The sequence below is a fragment of the Centroberyx gerrardi genome, chromosome 10 (genome assembly GCF_048128805.1).
Source record: "Centroberyx gerrardi isolate f3 chromosome 10, fCenGer3.hap1.cur.20231027, whole genome shotgun sequence".
NCBI classification, from domain to species: domain Eukaryota; kingdom Metazoa; phylum Chordata; class Actinopteri; order Beryciformes; family Berycidae; genus Centroberyx; species Centroberyx gerrardi.
In genome coordinates this window covers 14,829,165-14,849,598 of record NC_136006.1, presented here as the reverse complement: position 1 = coordinate 14,849,598, position 20,434 = coordinate 14,829,165, and the positions used below count along the sequence as shown (strand labels likewise).

The following is a 20,434-nucleotide window of genomic DNA, read 5'->3' as shown; positions in this document are numbered from 1 at the left end:
GAAATAACACACTCCGGTCTGGCACCAGAGTGAGGAGGTGTGCTTAAATTCAACACTGACCCCCGAAATGTCTGTCACAGAAAAAGAACCTTCCATGCTCAAATGATGCTTTTATTTTATCAAAGTGTACATTTTGCCTTGTATGGATTGTTGTTTGCAGTCGGTACAGGGCACAGATGTGTTTATTGTGTTGTTGCTTTAGAAGTCGGTGTACAGAAACTGACAGTTCTTCATTGGCTACAGATTACAGTTTGGGAGATTTGAAGCAGAGCAGCAGCGTTCCTGTGAAAGGTTGAAGCGATGGCTCTTGTTGCAAAGCCAGCCCCTTGTCAACAAAAATTCATACGCTCTTTCATACTGGTTTCGTGTCCCAAGATCGCATTGTGAAGAATAAGATTTTCATTACCAGGGACTTCCTCTCTCTCTTAACCAGTTTAAGATGGCTGTAAAGTCTAATGGTTGGAAGTGTGAAGTAATCACAGTTGTGAATCGGACCAATGAACAAGGTAATCTGTTAATTTCCAATGGGGCTTGGCCTATTGGTTTGTAAATCAGATGACTGCCTCCCAGTGCCATTAAACCGCTGCCTCACAGTAAAAATCAGATAAGTGGTAAATGTGTTAAAAACCCAGAAAAACCCACCAAAATGTTCTCTTTCCACTTTGCATTTTTTTGTACCAGTTCGTGGCTCTTTGATTGGAGCCTTCCTAGGGGGAACAGGACTTTGGGGAATGGGTATGTTGGTGAGAGAGTAGGTTTTGGTCAATGAGCCTTCATGTAGCAAGGTCACAATCCTCCTCTCTTCTCTTTTGAAGTGTGTAAGTGATCCCTTGAGAGGCAGAGTAGCCATCCTCCAACAGAGTTCGCGGAGGCTTGCACAACCACTGCCTCTGTTCTACTGTACATGTGCGCTATGGTTAAACAAGTTTCACCAAGTACTTGAGTTCAATAACTGTGTTCTTTTAACTAACAAGCCATTTGAGTATTCATCAGTATTATGCAGTACAGAACTCTATGAAGCCAGTCTGATGTAATTGTCTTAGTTTTATTCAGTGTAACTCGTGTGTGGAGGGCTGTTAGTTTAGCATGTGTGTGGATTTAGCTCTACTTAGGGTAGTAATGGAAGATGTTGCCTTGGGGGCCTCTTGGCCTCAAGAGTCATGGTTTAATGAGCATCACTGAGACAGAGCGATGACAGCTCAGAAAAACTCTCAACCTCATGATTCACTGTATTACAGGAGAAAATGAGAAATACAAGACACTTGTTCCCCCCACCCAGCCAACAGAGTTTATCATCAGCTTAGCCAAAAAGCCATGGGACTTGAGCGTATTCAGGGTGTGTAACTGTGCAAAGAATGCATTACCTTACAAAATTGAGCATTTTAAGATGTGCTTATAGCCAGTGAGAAGAATCAAATCAATACAAAGTTCTCCATCTTTTCACAATTCACAGTCATCTCTTGCACAGTTTGCATATTCAGCCATATTGAGCTCTGTGTAGCCTCACAGACTATCTGCAGCCTGTACCCTACAGTGAGTTTGTTTACAAATGACAGATCAATATGTTATTATTATTATACTGTGCAGTTCAGATGTCAGCCCAGATAAGTTTCTCCTGAGAATCCCAGGAATGGAAGCTGGTCAACGAAAATATCCAGATGAGTTATAACACCGCTAGGGATGCAACTGTATCAAAAACTCATTGTAAAATCAAGAGAATAAACTAAAGAAGATCAGACATAACATACAAATGTAAATTATCTTGTTTATATTGCTCCGTTACCATCAGAGCATTTTATACTAATTTCTGACAGTTGGTTAACAGTTATTTCAAATCCAAAGTAGGCATTTGCACAGTTAAACTATTTATAAAATGACTTGAGTTTGAACATTTGAGTCAAGTGTGAACATTTACATCTTCTCATTACATTACAGATGAATTATTCAAATCATCAACTGCTCTGTGGGTTTGAGTCTATGCCAGCAGACTGTTAGAGTTTTATTCTGATAAGAGCTCTTACTTCTGCTGCTGGTAAAATATTGTGTCGGTCTGTTTGATTTGGCCATGATTTTTTCCAAAACTATTAGATTTTCTTGTTTATTTTAACATTATCATTAACTAAGTTAAGTTTAATAAGATTAATAATGAGAGGTATTATGTACAGAGGATTAATTTCTGTTCTTCAAAACTGAAGCATATGTGCCATTCAAGAAATGTATGTGAGAGTGGCAATTAAACAGTGTAGTGCAACATAATGAGTGAAGAAATTAAATATCAGAATGAGAGCCAGAGTCACCTCATTTGCCAAGTACACTAGCTATCACTATGTGCATTCAGTATGGTTGCAGCTATTGTCAGTGCTGAGCTGTGCATTGCAACAGAGTAACAGGAGATAATTGTACTGAATAGGATGAAATGTGTGGAACAAGTTCATGCAATGTTCTCATTTAAAAAATTGCAAAAATGATCAGGAGAATTTCTAATGGAACATATTTCTGAAAAAAAATATCATAATAAATATGTTGTTCTCTCAGTAGTTTGCTAAAGCATATTGAATAGATTGAGAATAATATCTCATTGTACAATGAAAAAACTAAATTTACATACTCGAAAGCAACCAAAATATCAAATCACATATCACAAATTAAGCAAAATACTGTAGCATTTTCCAGAGGAATTTTGTGAGACATAAAATATCTTTGATGAACCAAAACAGCTATGATAAAGGGTCAGCGATATAATAATGTTCCATAATGATCTTTAAAATTTGGTCACAATTTGCTTTCACAGGGAGTTTGAGGACATCATGATATAATTTCCATTCACCACCATAGCTGTAACCTTTATTACCAAACAACCAATTCACTGCAAAACTTTCCTATCAACCTGAAAGCTTAAAATTATGTTTCAGTGTCGAACTTGAGTGCATCTTTGACAACAGCCAAAGCAACAACCTATTCTGCTTTCAAGTGCTGTCGGAAATATCAACACAAGTTGAGCGCACATGACCGACCCAACAAAGTGGTAAATTCAACTGGGAAAGTCAGAATTTTCTATGATACCCCAGTTGCCGAAAGGCAATGCTTAGAGGTCGGAGAGCATGGAAACAAGTAAAAGTGAGGTATTAGGTTGGTATGGTAGTACTATAATAGTAACTGGAAATAATGCTATCATTTTTGTTTTTTAAAATATATGTACCAAATAAATATAGGTTTAATTCCTAAAATCAAACAAGAGCCACCAAAAGAAAAATATGCTAACACGTAACCGTTGTTAATAAATGATGAATTAATCATTACTTAATACTTATTACTTATTATAATACTTAAGTAACAACTAATTGATGATTAGTTAATTTCCTATATACTAATTAATAGTAAATATAGTATTAATAATAAATGTATAGTGTACATGATTTAATCATTAATTAATGACATGTTAATAAGTCAATCTTTTATGTTGTATCATAACTGTTGGAAAATTAAATTGATGGCCTTTGATAGTTAACAATTTGTTAGTCATTCACTGCTAAGTTAAGTGTCTTACTAAGTGTGTATAACTGTATAAACCAAAGAGGCTAGCATTGGCTAACTTGCTATTACAATATTAGCTGACTATTATACTGATTTTTGGTAGTTTTGTAAAGAAAACATAAAGCTAATGGCAAATGTGTTACCTCCTCAGCATACAACATCAAGTAGGCTACATCATTATTAGAATAAATAGAACAGAGGAATAAAGAGCATTTCACACAGAATATTTCAGACTTTATCTCTCTATTCAGTTTGTCATAATTGATTTGTTAACATGTCATCAATTAATGATTAAATAATATACTCTATATCATTTACTATTAATTAGTAAATGAGCAGCAGTTTTCTGTTAGTTAACCACTTTATGATAATCAACTTTATGATTATCAATTGACTGACTTTATGATTAACAATTTTTGATAATTAACGATGAATTCATTGTATATTAGTAATGGTTATTATAAAGTGGTTATTATAAAACTGCTTCTCTTACTGTTATTTCCAACCAAAAGCACTTGAGTGTACAACAATTTGTATTTATGACTTGAAGTAAGTGAAGTAAGAGCTTATGAGGAGCACTTGAAGGCATCAGACGCTGCTAGCTGTGTCATTTGAGAGAAGCACTTCAAATGAAAAGAATAGCAAATGTTGGCAAGGGGTGACGGAGGCTGTAATATTTCACCTACAAATGATGATTTCTATCAAAACAGTTGAAGGTGAAGGTTTCAATAGATTGCTCATAGTGGTTGACCCTCATTACTAAATGCTGTGCCACAAAATAAAGATCTGAAACCTCACTTCCACAACTGGAGTGCTGTGAGAATGCTCAACTCAATTTTTAAACTTAATTTTTTTTTTTCTCTTACTTACTTTATGTACCAAAGTATAGTATAGTTACCATTTGGATTTGGATACTTTTCAATAACTTACAATCTAGCCTTAGAAAATCAAAATGGAAAATATTGTGATGCATATAATATCATTTTAATATCTGAAAATTCTGTGATATGTTTTTTTTATCCGCATTTAAACCCTTATTTATGATTAAACCAAATTATATTGTCCATATGTCACTAATAGTATAAATCTGAACTGTCCCTCTTACCTGTTAACCCAAACAAAATACAGTATATATTTAGGTGACTATTACACAAAAATAAAGCACTTAAACACTAGAAAGCCCATGGCATCAATTGACGGTTGATGTAAATTTTACAATTGAAATATCACACCTACACCTGGTTTTGCTAGGACACATGCCGGCTAATAGATTACCCTAAAGAGAGCTAAAGAAAGTCCATACGCATGCAAAGTGACAAAAAATATTATAAGACCTGATAAAGCCTCTATAGCAGCATCATGGCAGTGGTGCATGCTCATTGCTATGGGGCAGATGGCTCGTATAAAATTAAATTAAAAAAAAAAAAAAATTCCATATCACAATATTTTCTCCATATTTTACCACGATATCCGTTTTTATCACAGTATTATGTCAGCCAATAAAATAAGCTTGGACAAAACAAGATGGCTGACATCACACAGAAACAAGGTTAGCAGAATTGACACTGTTACGATATTAGTCCAGACATGCCCAGATATACCAGGGCTCCGGCTGAGTTGCTTACTACTCCAACAAAAAGCAACCATATAAAACTGATACAGGCTACTATACCTCCAGGTAGACTCTGTCTGGCTTTGGCTGTGTTGAAATTGGATAAATACATTCCCCGCCGTACTGAATACCCATGCATTGAGAGGCAGCACCTGTTGCAGAAGTACTTTTGTGTGACTCTGGACATCAATGGAAAGCGCTCTGCATTTGATTGTTGTATTTGCATCCTTTTGTTAAACATTTGTCGTGCAAAGCTTGCATACAACTTGGTCCAAATCAGCTGGCTTTCCGATTTCATCCAACTTGAAGGCGAAGAACTGCCAAACAGCTGCAGTAACCGTCTTTTTAATCTCCCTCTCCTTCCCCTCCGAGTGGCTGATTCAAAGTTACTTGACAGTTGCCTGAGGGGATAACGCTGTCATTAGCACTTCAGCCGCAACTTCTAGTGGCGCTGTTATATACAGGACTTAATAATTAGCAGGCATAATATTGTATTTAAATGGAAAACAGACATCACAGTATTTGATATGATACCTTGAACATTTTCAAATCCCCCTCTTTATATGTTGGGATACCACCTAACCCCAGTCCAAGCAAGGACATTGTTGTTGTCCCAAATTGAAAAACCCTCTTGATCAAGTAACTGTCATTTTCTACTAAGTCATTTTCTATTCATCTACTAATAGCCAAGTTAGTGTCTTCTTTTAAATCACTTCTCAAGACACTTTTATAGACTTGCTTTTAAGTAATTGTTTTTCATGTTTTTAATCTTCTTTTTGTATTGTTTGTGTTTTGTGCCTCATTTCTCTTACTGTCAAGCAGTTTGTGACCTCTGTTTTTAAAAAAGTGCTATATAGTGTCTTCTTATTATTAATATTAATATTTTCACAGTTAATTTAAATAATCAATGACATTTTTCTCCCACGTTTTTGACCTCACACAACTAAAATTAATCATTTCAAAATTTTGTTTATCAAAGACCAATCCATAAAATGTGTTTGTGGTTATGATGCGGAAGTTGTACTGTCTCAATGTAAGCTCCAGTGAGACCCCAATAAGGATGTATTTGTGTGTGTGTGTGTGTGTGTTGCATTTGGGAAAATTCTCTTTCCAGTGGTTGGTGACTATATCTATCTCTCATTAAATGAGTGTATGAAAATAGTTTTTGCAGAGCTCATCATGTACACATATTTTGGTACTGTTGATGCATCCTCCATACTATTCTGACCACTTCTCATGAGAACACTGTGGTTGATGATTTATAATTACCCCAGTTTATTGTATATTGCAACTAGGATGTTAGCTCAGTAATTAGCACATTCATTTGTAATGATGAATGCCCACAGAGAAGGTGAAACAGTTCTTGATTTCTGTTTTTGTCTCTTGGAAAAAGGAAACTGCACCTGTCATACGTATAATTTGCTATAGCATCATTTAAATTTTTTTTTTATTAATATCACACAATATTGGTGCATTATTTTTCTTCATCTCTTTTCAAATTAGCCATAACATTATACAGTGCATGTTGTTTCTAGGTAAAAAAAAAAAAAAATCAATTCCCCAATACATCGCAATTTAATTTTTCTGATTCAGAATCAATCCTGCAAATCCAGATATCAATATTGTCCTTGTAACCCCTGTTGTCTTATAGAAGGGCAGGGTGTTTTTTTGCTCTGCTCCTACTGGTCACTTGAGCGGTCAGAAGTACTGAAGCCCCATTTGACCAAACTACATCTGTTCAGTACTAATGCAACATTAAGCAAATCTCAAGGCAGATGTTCGGGCACATTCTAAAACAAAATGGAGTGACATGAACTCAACAAAAGGAACATTGTCTGTAAGCTTGATATTAAAATACTGTAGTAACACAATGAGTTTACGTGCGTACCTGACTAGACACAACTTGTAAATCCGATAGAACTGAGCCTGGTTACTAGTGTGTGTATATACTGTATATCATTTCAAGTCACAAAAAAGTAGTACTTTTTTTTGTACATTTCCTTGTTTTTACTAGGTATTTCTGTACACTACAGCACACACATTTAATTAATAAAGAGGAATAAAATGAAGAGGAATAAAGAGGAATTTAAATATTAAAATAATATTTTGCCTCAATTTGTTCCCTAATCCATATCAGTAATGCACATAATCATGTATCACAATACTAAAAAGACACACTGTATAGTTTGTATCAATTTACTGTAAATTTCAGTCACAAACAAGTATACTATATATAATATACTGTCAATACGGCCTGTGAAGTATGGAATCTTATCAAATTGCATCATATTGTATCATGTCCCAAAGTATCAACATTGCATTGTATTGTGAGGTCCTTGACAATTCACAACCCTAATGCATAATGGTTTGAATTGCTAATTCAAGAAAATAAAAAGTTGAATTCATTCTAACAATGAACAAGGACACAGTGTCATACATGCAAAGCACCCTACACATTTCAATAGTATTGAAGACCAAACTGTGATTCTCAGCATCCTGTGTGCCATGCCTCCTAACGGCCACTAGGGGCAGGTAGGCTAACCGTGAGTGAGTGAGTGAGTGAATGAATCAATGAAGATGTGAGTGAGTTGCTTTCTGGATCCATGAGGTGCTTCGCATCTAAAAAGAACATAGCAACGTGCCAACTGACTCAACTGAATAGCAACATTACTTGCCTATAGCAGTGTGCTAAATAGTCCCTTATGTTCTCCATTGCACATAATTTGATCTGAAACAATTGTCTGTGTGGGCTGCCACTGTGCAAGTTGCTTGAATTATAAGTATATTTTCAGTTATATAGAGTGGTGTTTTGTGGATGTAGTTAAGCAGATACACAAGCACATGGCTGGGCAAATGCCAACGCTAAACTCTTGGCTTTTTCCCTCTATTCCATCTGGAATATTCTGCTATAGGTAAAAGTGTTTTCAAAGAAAGCAGGAGGAACACTGCATCGTGGGAGGAAGGAGCCGCTTTTAAACAAATAATCTATGTTTACCAGATTGAAATGATTATAGCTTTGTCACAGCAGACTGTCTACCACACTGTCTTGCCTGGGAATACAATCGTGAATATTATTGTGATTACAAAGAGAAGTCTTGTCACAGGAAATTGACTGCTTGACTGACAGGCGAACAGTAAAGATAAGTGCTTGCTGTACACTCATCCTCCACCTTTTACGTTTGGATTTGTATGGGATCGACCGGGATCGGTGGACTTTCACTCTGTGGAGACGTGTGGTAAATCTGCTGCTATGGGCGGTCAGGCTGTGAAATGTATGGGCAGTAGCCCTGGAAAAGACAGTGACTGAGGAAGGCATATCTTTACTAAATGAGGGGTTAAATGGCGCCCTGCCGTGTAAAGATTGGAATTACTGCCACATGGAGCTCTAAATTGAGTTTAAACAGTCTTAACTTGATATGTGAAATGAATGAGGTTCTGTAGCCATGCCGATTACCATTACACATTGTATTAGAATGTTTAGCCCCACCCCTACTTAGAATATCTCCAGTGAATTTGAATTTGAATATGAATATGAGTTTGTTTTTATTTATAAATGTAATTACTGTCTGTCTGCAGTATTTGCACGCTTGTCAAATAGAGTGGCCTGTGTGTGCAGAATAAAAGCAAAAGCTCTCATAATTATGTTTACATCCGCAGATGAAAATCCCAGGGTTGTAATGATCAGTAATTATAAATATTTTTCAGCATGTCTACTGCCTCAGCTGGGGCTATTGTGTGCTGTGAAGTGCAGAGTTTGTGCAGCTTAATTATGACATTGTACATGACTAAATGTACCAGTCTGCTTCAGCTCTGCAAAATATTTCCAGTGCATAATCACGCTCAAGTCTGACTTTAAAGAGCTCATTACAGTTAGTTTTCTAAAGAGCGGCTTATTAAACACAGTTACCTAATAAGCATCTTTGGTGGTGCAAATTGGTGAAAATGGTAATGAGTCTGATTAGGCCACGTTTCAATTACGACAGCTACTACTTCCCTCCCCCTCTCCCTCAACCCTCCTGCCTTCCCCTCCCCCAAACCTAAAAGAGGAAGGAAAGTCCAGCTCTTTATGCTTGGGAATCCTCCTGGAAGGCATTTTGCTCTCTCGCTCTCTCTCTCTCTCTCTCTCTCTCTCTTTCTCTCTTTCTCTCTTTCTCTCTGCCTCCCTCTCTTTCTCTCTCGCTCTCACACACACAAACTCACATACACACACAAAACGGAAAAGAAAACCGCTCTGCCACCTCTGTGCTTCCTTTCAGCAGCACAGTAATGAATAGAGAATTGTGCAAGCGGCGGTCCAATTTACGCACTGGGAAATTGGATGGACAGAGTGGAGGCCCAGTCCTGTTTGCTTAAAAACGGCCTAGGCTACCAAGATTAATAGTTCCCAAAAAGGTCAGCATCTCTGTTTCATCGACGATGATCACTGAAGCAGAAATTAAACACCATAGCATCACTTGTCAAATGCATTTCGCCTCCGCCTGGTCTTTTTTTTTCTCTAATGAGTGTCAGATTGTGTATGAAATATACAATATAGAACAGAAAATTCTGAATGAATTACAAAGCATCAGGTATTTTTTTTTTAGAAGTGTGGATTTTTTTTTTTAGGATAAATATGTTTTCTCAAATTTAGCACAGAGGATCATTCAGGTCTGCGAGTTGACCAACACGGTAGTCTATCAGATCACACAAAAAATGGACAAATTAAGGATGAAAAAAATGGTTTTCTCATATTAATCTCAAATTTAGCAGAGAGGATCATTCAGATCTGTGAGTTAACCAACACGGCAGTCTAACAAACCACACAAAAGCTTTATTTGTGAGTGGCTGATCAGTGGAATTTGAGCTTGAACCCCCCAGGCTATCTGAAAACATTCCACTAATGGAGCACTCCATAATTATACCATTTCAAAGAAAGACAAAGGAACCTGTGGATGTTGTATTTGAATTTCCATGCAGGTTGAATAATGGACAGTGTTTTACCATAATACAAAAGTACCAGATCATTATGCTAATGTACCAAGCGGGTGTGTATGTGTGTGTGTGTATTTGTGTCTATGTGTGGGTGTGTGTGTATGTGCATGTGTGTGCGTGTATATGTGTGTGCACACCATCTCCTGGGATGTCTTTATCTTTCATTCCATAACCTTTGTCTAAATCCAAGTATTTAACATCTCTATAACCCAGTGTCTCCCCTGATTCTCTTTCAAACTGCATGCTTTAGATTTATCTTACAAAGACAGAGCAGGTTGACACAGTGAATCATTCTACACTCATCCACAAACTATGTAATCACTATTGGATTGGGTTATTGCTTTTTTGACTGTCTTCATATAACGTTGTAGAAAAATCCTAGCATGATGGAAGTATGTGGTATTTCCGTTATCTGTGCCTGTATAGGAAGGTTAAATTTTTTCAGGGTTTTTTTTTTGCTGGTAGAATCGAAAATACTTTGCCCCTCATACACCAATAAATAAATCGATTTGTTTTTTGTTACCTTCTACATAGAGAGTGATAGATCTTTCTGATTCTCTTTTTTTTTTTTTTTTTTTAAGCAGTGTGCTGTATTTAGATAATCCTCTTGTCTTGGATGGTTTCCATTTCATAAAACATCTGATGCTCAGAGATCTCAAGTACACTTTGCAAGGAGCACTTCTTCTTTGATTGTCCAAAGTGTTCATAAAAGATTAACAGTAATAGAAGAATCTCACTCCATAAGCTCTATGCAATTTTGTTATTGACAAAAAATGCCTAGTGTGCTAATGAACCCCATTACATGATTTTACAGATGGTGTTATTCTGATAATAGTCTAGCACTGAGATGTCAATATATGCTGCGTTTCTGGAGCGAACAGTATGTATGGATTTTCATTTTTTGGCAGACACCATAATGCAGGTTACTATTGCCCAAATAGTGTTTTGTATGTTTTAAAAGGAACATTTTTATAGGCAAGACTACAGCAAAAAGTTATATTGGACAGTTAGTAAAAGGGTATTTTAATGTTGCTATAACAAGAGGTTAAAACATCAGGTATGTCTGTTCAGGCTGTGTTGGAGAAATAATTTACCACTTAAAATGTCTTACTTTTGCAGTGCAGCCACCTACACATAACAAAACAGCTGACCTAGAACATAGTGGATGACTAATACTACAGTGAATGTAGATGCACAGAGGTCTAAAGAAGTAGTCAGTGAGACTTACTTTTGGTATTCTCAAGGGTGTCAAGCTGTACATTTTTCTCAGTACGTACCCATTTTAAGCAAATAAGGGTTTGATCCATCTACATTAAATTTCTTTTTTTGTTCTTTTTAATCATTCTTCCATGATGCTGCCATTTGTTTTCCTATTTTCTGTTATTTTCTTTATGGTGAACAGGCTTGCTGTTACAGCACAGTATGGCTACCATATTTCAGCCTGCCAGGGCTTTTTGCCTTGGGCTTTTTTCTTAATCATTAGCTTGGATGGCTGACAGCCGTGTGAGCCATAGCATGGATCTCTTTGACTAAAACCTTGTAAATTAACACAATTAGCGCAGCATCATCCTGCTAATTAGCTCCTGGTGTCTGGTGTGGCGGGTGGGCAAGCGGCTGGGAGGGAGTCAGGAGGGAATCCACATGCCTTACTCTTTCCAGACAAACACTGCGTTTGTAATCTGCCTCTGGACAGTAGCTGTTTATTGCCTAAATCCTGCGATTGGGACTTAAGCTACTGGAGTATTAGGTGTAACGCTGCAATGTCTGGTCAGCGAAGGCACAGACCATTATAACAGGCAGGGGACATATTTTTTCTATATGCTTCTATTGTCATATCTCCCTGTGGCTGTCGGTCAGATTAGTGTTGATGTAAGACGTGTGAGGCTCTCACACTATCTGTGATTGTTTTACGCTATAATCTCTCTAATAGTCTATATTCTTTGGGGGTATACTTTTCTCTGATAATCCCATGCAGGGTAAAGGATGACAGCATATGTAAAAACTTTTATTTGCAGATTGAGTTGAGGATTTAACTTGCTCGTAATGTCGTTCGAACCCTTTAGGGCATACACAGAGGCTGGGAGAGGCTGGGGGAAAAAAAGACAAGTGAAGCATGTTTTTTCCTCCCTCAGTCTGTGGACTAGGAAGCAGTAGGCAGACACGGTGTGGTTGTAATTCATGCTGGGCTGAGGGGTTTGTGTGATGAAAGCAACAGAGCGCTGCCAAGGAGATTGCTTTGCTGCACTCCTCCAAGCAGATTTGAAACTGTCTCAGAATGCCTCAGATGAGAGTTGGATTATAGACTGACCCGCGATGTCTGTGTCATTCTGCTCTGTGTAGGGTGGATTATACTGTGCTAACCAGGTTTTGGGTCCCACATCCTCATACTGACCATGATGTGTGTTCTGTTAGTGGTGTCTGTCATACAGGAGCTATTTGGATGTCATGGTGCTAGGTGCATTTGAAACATTTTCTGGAGGATATAGTTTTGAAAACAAGTGAGATTTTTTACCTCATTATTTCAGAGTAGCTGTTTGTTTTTTCTTCTTTATAATAATTTCCCTTTTTTTTTTCTCCACCCAATTTAGTTAGGGAAAATAATAATAAGTCATGCATTATGTTAGACCTTTGCTGAAAATGTAGATTGGCAAATAATTAGCCAGTGATTTGATGCTTACTTTGACACATTTCTCTCTTTTGTGGAATGTCTAGGCCTAAAGATGCAGTGGACCCCAGAGCACACACAATGGGCAGAACAGCACTTTGACATCTCATCCACCACCCGCTCGCCAGCACACAAAGTAGAGGCCTACCGAGGGCACTTACAGCGCACGTACCAGTATGCTTGGGCAAATGATGACATCTCTGCACTGACTGCCTCCAATCTGCTTAAGAAATATGCAGAGAAGTACTCTGGGATCCTCGAGGGCCCAAATGAAAGAGCCCTGCTGTGTTCGTACTCTGATAGCACCGCTGGACTCATGAATGGGCGAAAGTCAGAGAATGAGTCCTGGCAGGAGGGGATTTACCCAATGAACTGTGCTCCAGATGTTATATCTGTGAGCAAAGCTGGAATGACAGCTGCCCTCCCCCCTACAGATGTGTCAGCTAGCATAGGCAGTTCCCCGGGGGTGGCCAGCAGCCTGTCTGAGCCTAGCTATTCCAGCAGCAACTGTGGGAGCCACACGGCTACTAGTCTCCACTCGGGTCTCCCCTCTCAGGAATATACTGCCAGCTACAACGGCTCCTACCTGCATTCTAGTTACAGTGGGCAGACCACCCCAGCCCTCCCCTCCCCACACCCTTCTCCTTTGCACAGCGCTGGGCTCTTACAGCCACCACCCCCACCACCTCCCCCTACCTTAGTGCCCAGCTACAATGCTGGGTCTCCAAACCTTTCCAACTACAATTATCCTCCAACAGGGTATCCTCCTCAGACTGCTGTTGCCCCTGGCTATAGCCCTGGGGGAGCCCCCCCTCCCTCTGCTTATCTGCCGTCTGGTATTGCAGCTCCTACACCCCTCCCTCCCTCCACACTGCCTGGCTATACCTACCAGTCCCATAATCATACACCAATTGCACCAACACCTTTGAATGGCAGCACGGCCAACTCATTAAAAAGAAAAGCTTTCTACATGACTGGGCATGGAGATATGGACTCTAGTTATGGTAATTTCAACTACAACCAACAGCGCTCTTCACAGAGCCCAATGTACAGAATACCAGACAGCAGTGTCTCAGACTCAAACAGGGGGAATGGCTTTGACAGAAGTGCTGATGCTTCATCTTTAGTGTTTAAGCCAACAAAGCAGCCAATATCTTCTGATCAGCAAAGAAAATTTAACATTCACTCTGGCAGAGCGCTAACTCCTCCATCCTATGGATCAACCAAAAGCTCTGTAGGTGATCTTAGAACGGGTGAGTCCTACGGTAAGTTTGGATCCCCCATCATGAGCGAACAAAGTGAAGAGCACAGACAGCACCTATCCCACTCTATAACCGGGCCTGACATTGGCACGGCTGCCTCGTCCATCCACGCTGCAGAGGAACAACTGAAGAACAGCGATGCCAACCTGGTGGAGATGGTCACCACAGAAATCCTTCAGCAGGGCCCTCCAGTGGACTGGAGTGACATTGCAGGTCTGGATATGGCCAAAGCAGCCATCAAAGAGGAGATACTGTGGCCCATTTTAAGGCCAGATATGTTTAGCGGACTTGCCACATTACCTCGGAGCCTCCTTTTATTTGGACCTCAGGGAACGGGTCGAACTCTGCTGGGCCGCTGCATGGCCAGCCAACTGGGGGCGGCCTTCTTGCGGCTCAACAGCTCAGCTCTGGTGACCAAGTGGCTGGGGGAAGGGGACAAGATCATCCAGGCTTCTTTCCTGGTGGCCCGGTGTCGCCAGCCGGCGGTGGTGTTCATCAGTGAGGTGGACTTGCTGCTGTCAGCCCAGCTCAGCGAGGAGAGCCCAGTGAACCGCCTCAAGAGTGAGCTCCTCATGCAGCTCGACAGTGTTTTGACCTCTGCTGAGGACCATGTCCTAGTGGTCTGCTCCACCAATAAGCCTGAAGAGATCCCAGAGTCCCTAAGGAGGTACTTCACCAAGCGCCTCCTCATCCCCTTACCTGATGGGACAGCACGACACCAGATAATCAGCCAACTGCTCTCACAGCACAACTACTGTCTCAGTGACAAAGAGATGTCACTACTGGTCCAGAGGACGGAGGGCTTTTCAGGACTTGATGTGGCCCAGCTGTGTCAAGAGGCTGTGGTGGGTCCTCTCCATGGCATCCCGGGTACTGACCTGTCAACCATCCACCCCAGTCAGATGAGACCCGTCTCCTACCAAGACTTTGACAATGTGTTTTGCAAATTCCAGCCCAGCATATCACAAAAAGAACTTGACATGTATACCGAATGGAATAAAATGTTTGGTTGTAGTCAATGAAAGACAAACATTTAACACCATTTGTGCAAACCCTGTGATGGGATACGAATAAGTGTTTGCCCCTCAGTAAACAGGTACTGGGATAGAAAAATAATGTCAGACAGTGGTGATATGAACACCCTACATACAGCAAAGGGATTGTTCAGGAAAGGCCTCTCAGTAGAAGGCTTTAGACAGCAGATGACAGTCTGGACATCACACATTGGGAATTATTAATTTGATGCTTTATATGGCCGAGTCCATGTACTCACTGAAATTCAAATCACTTGTAGAGGATGGACCCCCTGTTTGTGTATATATATATAACATTCTGCTGATCTTGACATTTAGTTGCTATCAAGTGCCTGAGGTGGTGCTCTTTTATTTTATTGTTATTATTTGTTTTGCCTCACAATCTACATTGGTGACATGTGCTAATATAAAAAAAAGCTTTAAAATGAGACAAAAAACTTGCTTTCTCCTTATACGATAAGAACAGTGTTCTACAGCTGTCTGTTTTGTGCTCTGTGAACAGGTGTGGTTTTGTTGAGCTAAGCTCTAAATTTATTGACATAATTTCAGTTATGCTACATTACCTTACACAAGTCTTATGTATGTGTAAAACATATAATTACAATAACATTGACATATTAATTTTTCTTTGCTAGAAAATTGTGATTTGTCTTCTGGCAAACTTTAGGTGAATTTGGTTGCTATACTAGCCTCTCCACTGTAGATGAAATTACAAAAAACAATAACATTTTGCAACATAACTTCAAATTAAACAATAAATTACTATGTAATTGCTGTTAAAATATTGTTACGATAGTAATCACAGTGTTTCACACAAATGTAAAATTTGTACCATTATTTCTTTTGATGTTCTCTCTTTTTGAAAACTCAGGAAAGTGATTGTGATATGTATAGTACCTCAAAAGCTTGTGTCGAAGCACTACACACTACAAGAGCATTTGGCTTGCATTTGAATTTGCATTATCAAACCATGGAAGGCTACTGTACCTCAAAAGGCTCAAAATGAAATGATAAGGCTATTACAATGAATGTATGAGTGTACTTCTGGATTATGTGGAAGACAAAAAGAGTGTTTTGGTTTTTTTACTTTTGGATTTGTTGAAATGAAAAATGTTATTGTGATTAGAGATTTGTCTTTGACAAGAATGGAACCATTAGGTATCTTGAATTATAGCCTTGAGGCCATTTCTGTATGTAACGGGGTTTATTTGTTGTCGGCTATCAGAGGAAAAACCTTCATTTTCATCAAAAACAATCATCCAGTTCCTTTAGTTTGTGCAGACAGAACTGCTCAGCTTGTGGTGATGCAGTGCTGAGAGAAATTCTGAAGGTGTAGACAAGCATCTTGGGGTTGAGAAAGACAGCTCCCCCAAGCTATTTCATTCCATCCTGCTGCTGTTTTATCATTAATGAAACCTAAGGATTATGTATAGCCTAAGTTCCTTTCTACCTCAGTTTGTTAGTTATCTCTGAAAGACAAATTCATGAAGACAGCAAAATGTCAGAGCCTATTCTACTTGTTTGATGATGACACCTATTGAGAGCACACACCAAACAATATCTGTTTGTGTGCAAAATCTATTAGCTTTACATTTTTGATAACACCCAAGAGCCCTATCTCTCACCACATACTGTACTTAAAGGGGAATACCACTGAGTTTCAGGTTTGGAATACATTATTCCTTTGCCTTTGGACAGTTGTGGTCTGTATTAGCTAACATTCACCAGTGAGTCCTGTTGCCGTAACCTAAGCCAAGCGAGAGGACTTTGTCTTGCCCCCTGAATCTGTGATGTCAAATAGATGTACAGTTACATAAAAAAGCTGGAAATGGAAATTATTTATAGAGAGGATACATGTTCTGGTTTGAAATTGGTTTCACTAGTGTAATATAAAGTCCAGTGAACTGATTTGACTGTCTTAGGCCATCTGAATGACATAATTCATGAATTGAGTGGCATACCTTTTTAAGAGCATGGTGTGAAGGCTAGTCTCTCAAGGTCTGTACACACAATGCAACCATTATTTATGCTTTCATCATCTTGTTAAAAACTTTACAGTGCTATTAATCACTACTTCAGTGCTTATTGCCATTAATCAGTACTTATTCCAGACAGGATCCCAGGCAAGGAGAGAGCAGGTCTGACGACTGCATGGGCAAGTAAAATTGTTATTGAATGTATTATTTCTTCTGAGCAGTAAGGAAACTCTTGCAAAGCACTCGCACATTGAGAAATGCCACTAAAGTAGATACCACTGAAGGTGTTTGTATTATAGTGCAGGGGCACTAAAGGACCTTGTGTTTGTTCGATTTTTAAAGTAGGTCTCTTCATTTTTGTTGCCTATTGCACATGCGCATATTTTTTTTTTCTTTTCTTATTTTTAATAGACAATGTGCATATTGATCGCTGCCACCTGGTTTGGCAACATAAACTCCTCTACACCCATATCAGGATGTATTCAGAGCATCTAAACAAGAGCAGAAAAGCTGCAAATCTACAAAGAAAGCTAGCTAGCTTCATATCTAGTTCTGAGGCTAACAGCAATATCTTAATGTAGTTTCACATTTTCGATTATTTGTATTCATTGATCTCTACTCCAGTCCATTAGAGTGACAGTGTTTTCACTGAATGGATACAAACCACCTATCTTGTTGGTTAATCCACAATGCAGGATTAAGGAACAGTCATTGCAGACTTTTTGTCAAACTGCAGGCGTATTTTATGCACCCGTTAAATTCAAAACATGCACTATAAGAAAAGTTATGTTGACCTCTATGACACTTGCCACATTATGTGGACATACACGTGTGATCCAACAGAAAACAGTCTAGAAAATGAATGTCCATTTATGTGTGTATCTGCGTTTTGACACATTATTGAACTAGCTTTATATGAAAGTACCTGACTTGGATTTAAGCCTAATCTAGCAAATTTTCCATATCAATTTCAATTTGAAAAGTACTTTTAGTCCAAGGTTTGGCTTATTTGATGTGTGGCCCTTTGATTTTAACATCAGGATACTGTTCACTATTGAGTGGAAATTGTAGACTAACTTTTGGTTAGTCTGCAATTTGCAATTTCTTTTTTTTCAAAATAACCTTCATCAAGTGTGTATTACCCCAAAGTTAGGAAGGAAGTCCCACCTTTACAACAGAAGTTTAAAGATGGCATCAATGTGTTAACCATGTTATAATAGTTAGATGCAATTTCCAAGTAAGCAGTAGTCTGAATGAACTTCGAAATCGCATGATTCTTTTTTTTCTTTTGTATTTGTGTAAAGCCTAACAGCTAGACTTATACATACAGCAAATCCAGGGGGTCCAGGGCCAAAAGAAAATTCACATGGGAGTGCCCAGCAAATTAGGCCAGGTTTCAATGTTAAAGTAAAACAATTTTTTTTAAACTGTTGTTTTGACTGGTGTAAAATTGACAAGAAATGTAGGAAGTGAGCAGAAAACTCAAAATACGGCGGAACTCCCCTTTACATAAAGTGTTGTTAAGTAATGCACTTTGTAGTGTTTGTGTCATAACACAATTTTGTTTAAATCTCCCTTGAAGCCAAAGTAAAAAAAACAGCTTTGATTTGATTATGATGAAGATGTATTTGAAGAAGTTGTAAATCTCTGTGTCCTTCATGCCACAGTTGAAGCAGTGAACATTTGGAATTGGCCATTTTACAATACTCTCACATGAGTAGTGTTAAGTTGTTGTATATGTCAAATATCTTGAAGTGATATTTCACTTTGGTAGACCATTTTTAGTTTTTAGTCGTACCCCCATGTGAGTTTATGAACAGTCAACCACCAGTATTAGTTGCCTGGGAAACCAATGTTCATTTTGAAAACCTGATATTACAAATATTAGCACAAAACAGCACATCAGGTCCTGTGAATTGGTAGAGTGGAATATTTTTTTCTGTGTCAATGATTGCAAAATTTATAATTTTAAGTAATTTTGCCTGTTTGCAATATTATTAACAAGAAGGCGGTGAAGAAGCCATAAACACCATTAGTGACTACAGATTTGAGGGCATTTTAGGTAAGAGGTTGACTGTTCATGAACTCATGGAGATATGCATGTTAAAAGGGGAAATGTTCCACTCAACTTAAATAGTACTTGTAATCACTCAGTGGCTTGAGATCAGGTTTGAAACCAACAGATGTTGTCACATATTTGCTCTTTTTTGGTAATCAGTTTCCCTAACAGTGCAATAGAGCACAATGTAACACAGGACAGTATTGCCAGGCATATGGATAAGAGGTTCCATTTGTACGTTTTTCTTAATTTTTCATCGCAACTAGACATAAAAAAGCATATAGCAAGATATGATATGAGGAAAACAACTACACATATATTCACATAGAGTGTATATACTTCACGTACTGTAGATGTTATTGAAATTAGTCATTCATTATTAAGAGGACGATGTGATGAATGGGCCTACAGTGAAAAACAACACTTGAGCAGAACCTTTGATAAGCACATGGAGTCTCTCATTGCTGCCAACTAAGTCACTTGAATTTTTTTTTTTTTTTTCAAAATTTGTCAGTATCTCCGTTACTACATTTGGAGAGAACTGCTTAAGATTTTGATTCCATCCTTATGTAGTTTTAAAGTATCAGTTTTATATTCAAACATTCTTTATAACCATTTCTACCTCATTGCTACATATTGTACATGTAGTACTTATGTCCTGTCATTTTGAATGTCATGCATTTGTGGAAAAAAATCTGAAAAGAACAAAAGTTGAAAAAAAAAAAAAAAAAGAAAAGAAAAAAGCTTACCCTTGAATCTGAGCAGTCTACCTCAAAAAGACTGTCTTTACACTGTCCAGTACAAGTCGCAGAAAAGATAAGACACCTGCAAAGGTGAAGATAATCTGCACCTACTGACTTTTACTTACAGTATATTTACAATGCCACATTTCTGTAAATTTATTGTGGACTGTGTAGGTCTTCTACAAGGTCTCCAATGCAAATTCATTTCTTAAAATGTAACAAGTTGCTTTAATCCTTTGTGAATTGTTGTAGTGCGCATGTTAATGTGTATGTGTGTGCACTTGCAATTCTACATGTAAGTATGAGGGGTTAACATTAAGATATGAAAAATTTGAATTTTTACTTTTCATACACATGTACAGAGAATAAACTTGCACATAGCTGTACGTAATGTACATTTGCTAACGATATACAATATACATACTAAAATGCACCACATACATGTTTATATGTGTGTATGTATTGCCATACTTACAGTACAGTCAATGTAAATGTATTTTCATCTATTTCAAGGTACATAACAAAGGTCATTGAAATACTGAATAAAGATGTTTTTTCTGAAACCCGGATGCATTTTG

At 38.2% G+C, this 20,434-nt stretch overlaps 1 protein-coding gene across 1 annotated transcript in view; it reads left to right on the top strand.

Annotated features, from left to right (window-relative positions):
- Positions 1–15,066, top strand: part of fign (fidgetin) — a 28,584-nt gene extending 13,518 nt beyond the window's left edge. Inside the window, exon 2 of the mRNA XM_071906294.1 lies at positions 12,830–15,066. Coding sequence (XP_071762395.1) covers positions 12,838–15,066 — 2,229 coding nt within the window. The 5' untranslated portion in view covers positions 12,830–12,837. The remainder of the gene's footprint in view (positions 1–12,829) is intronic.
- The last annotated feature ends 5,368 nt before the right edge of the window (positions 15,067–20,434 follow it).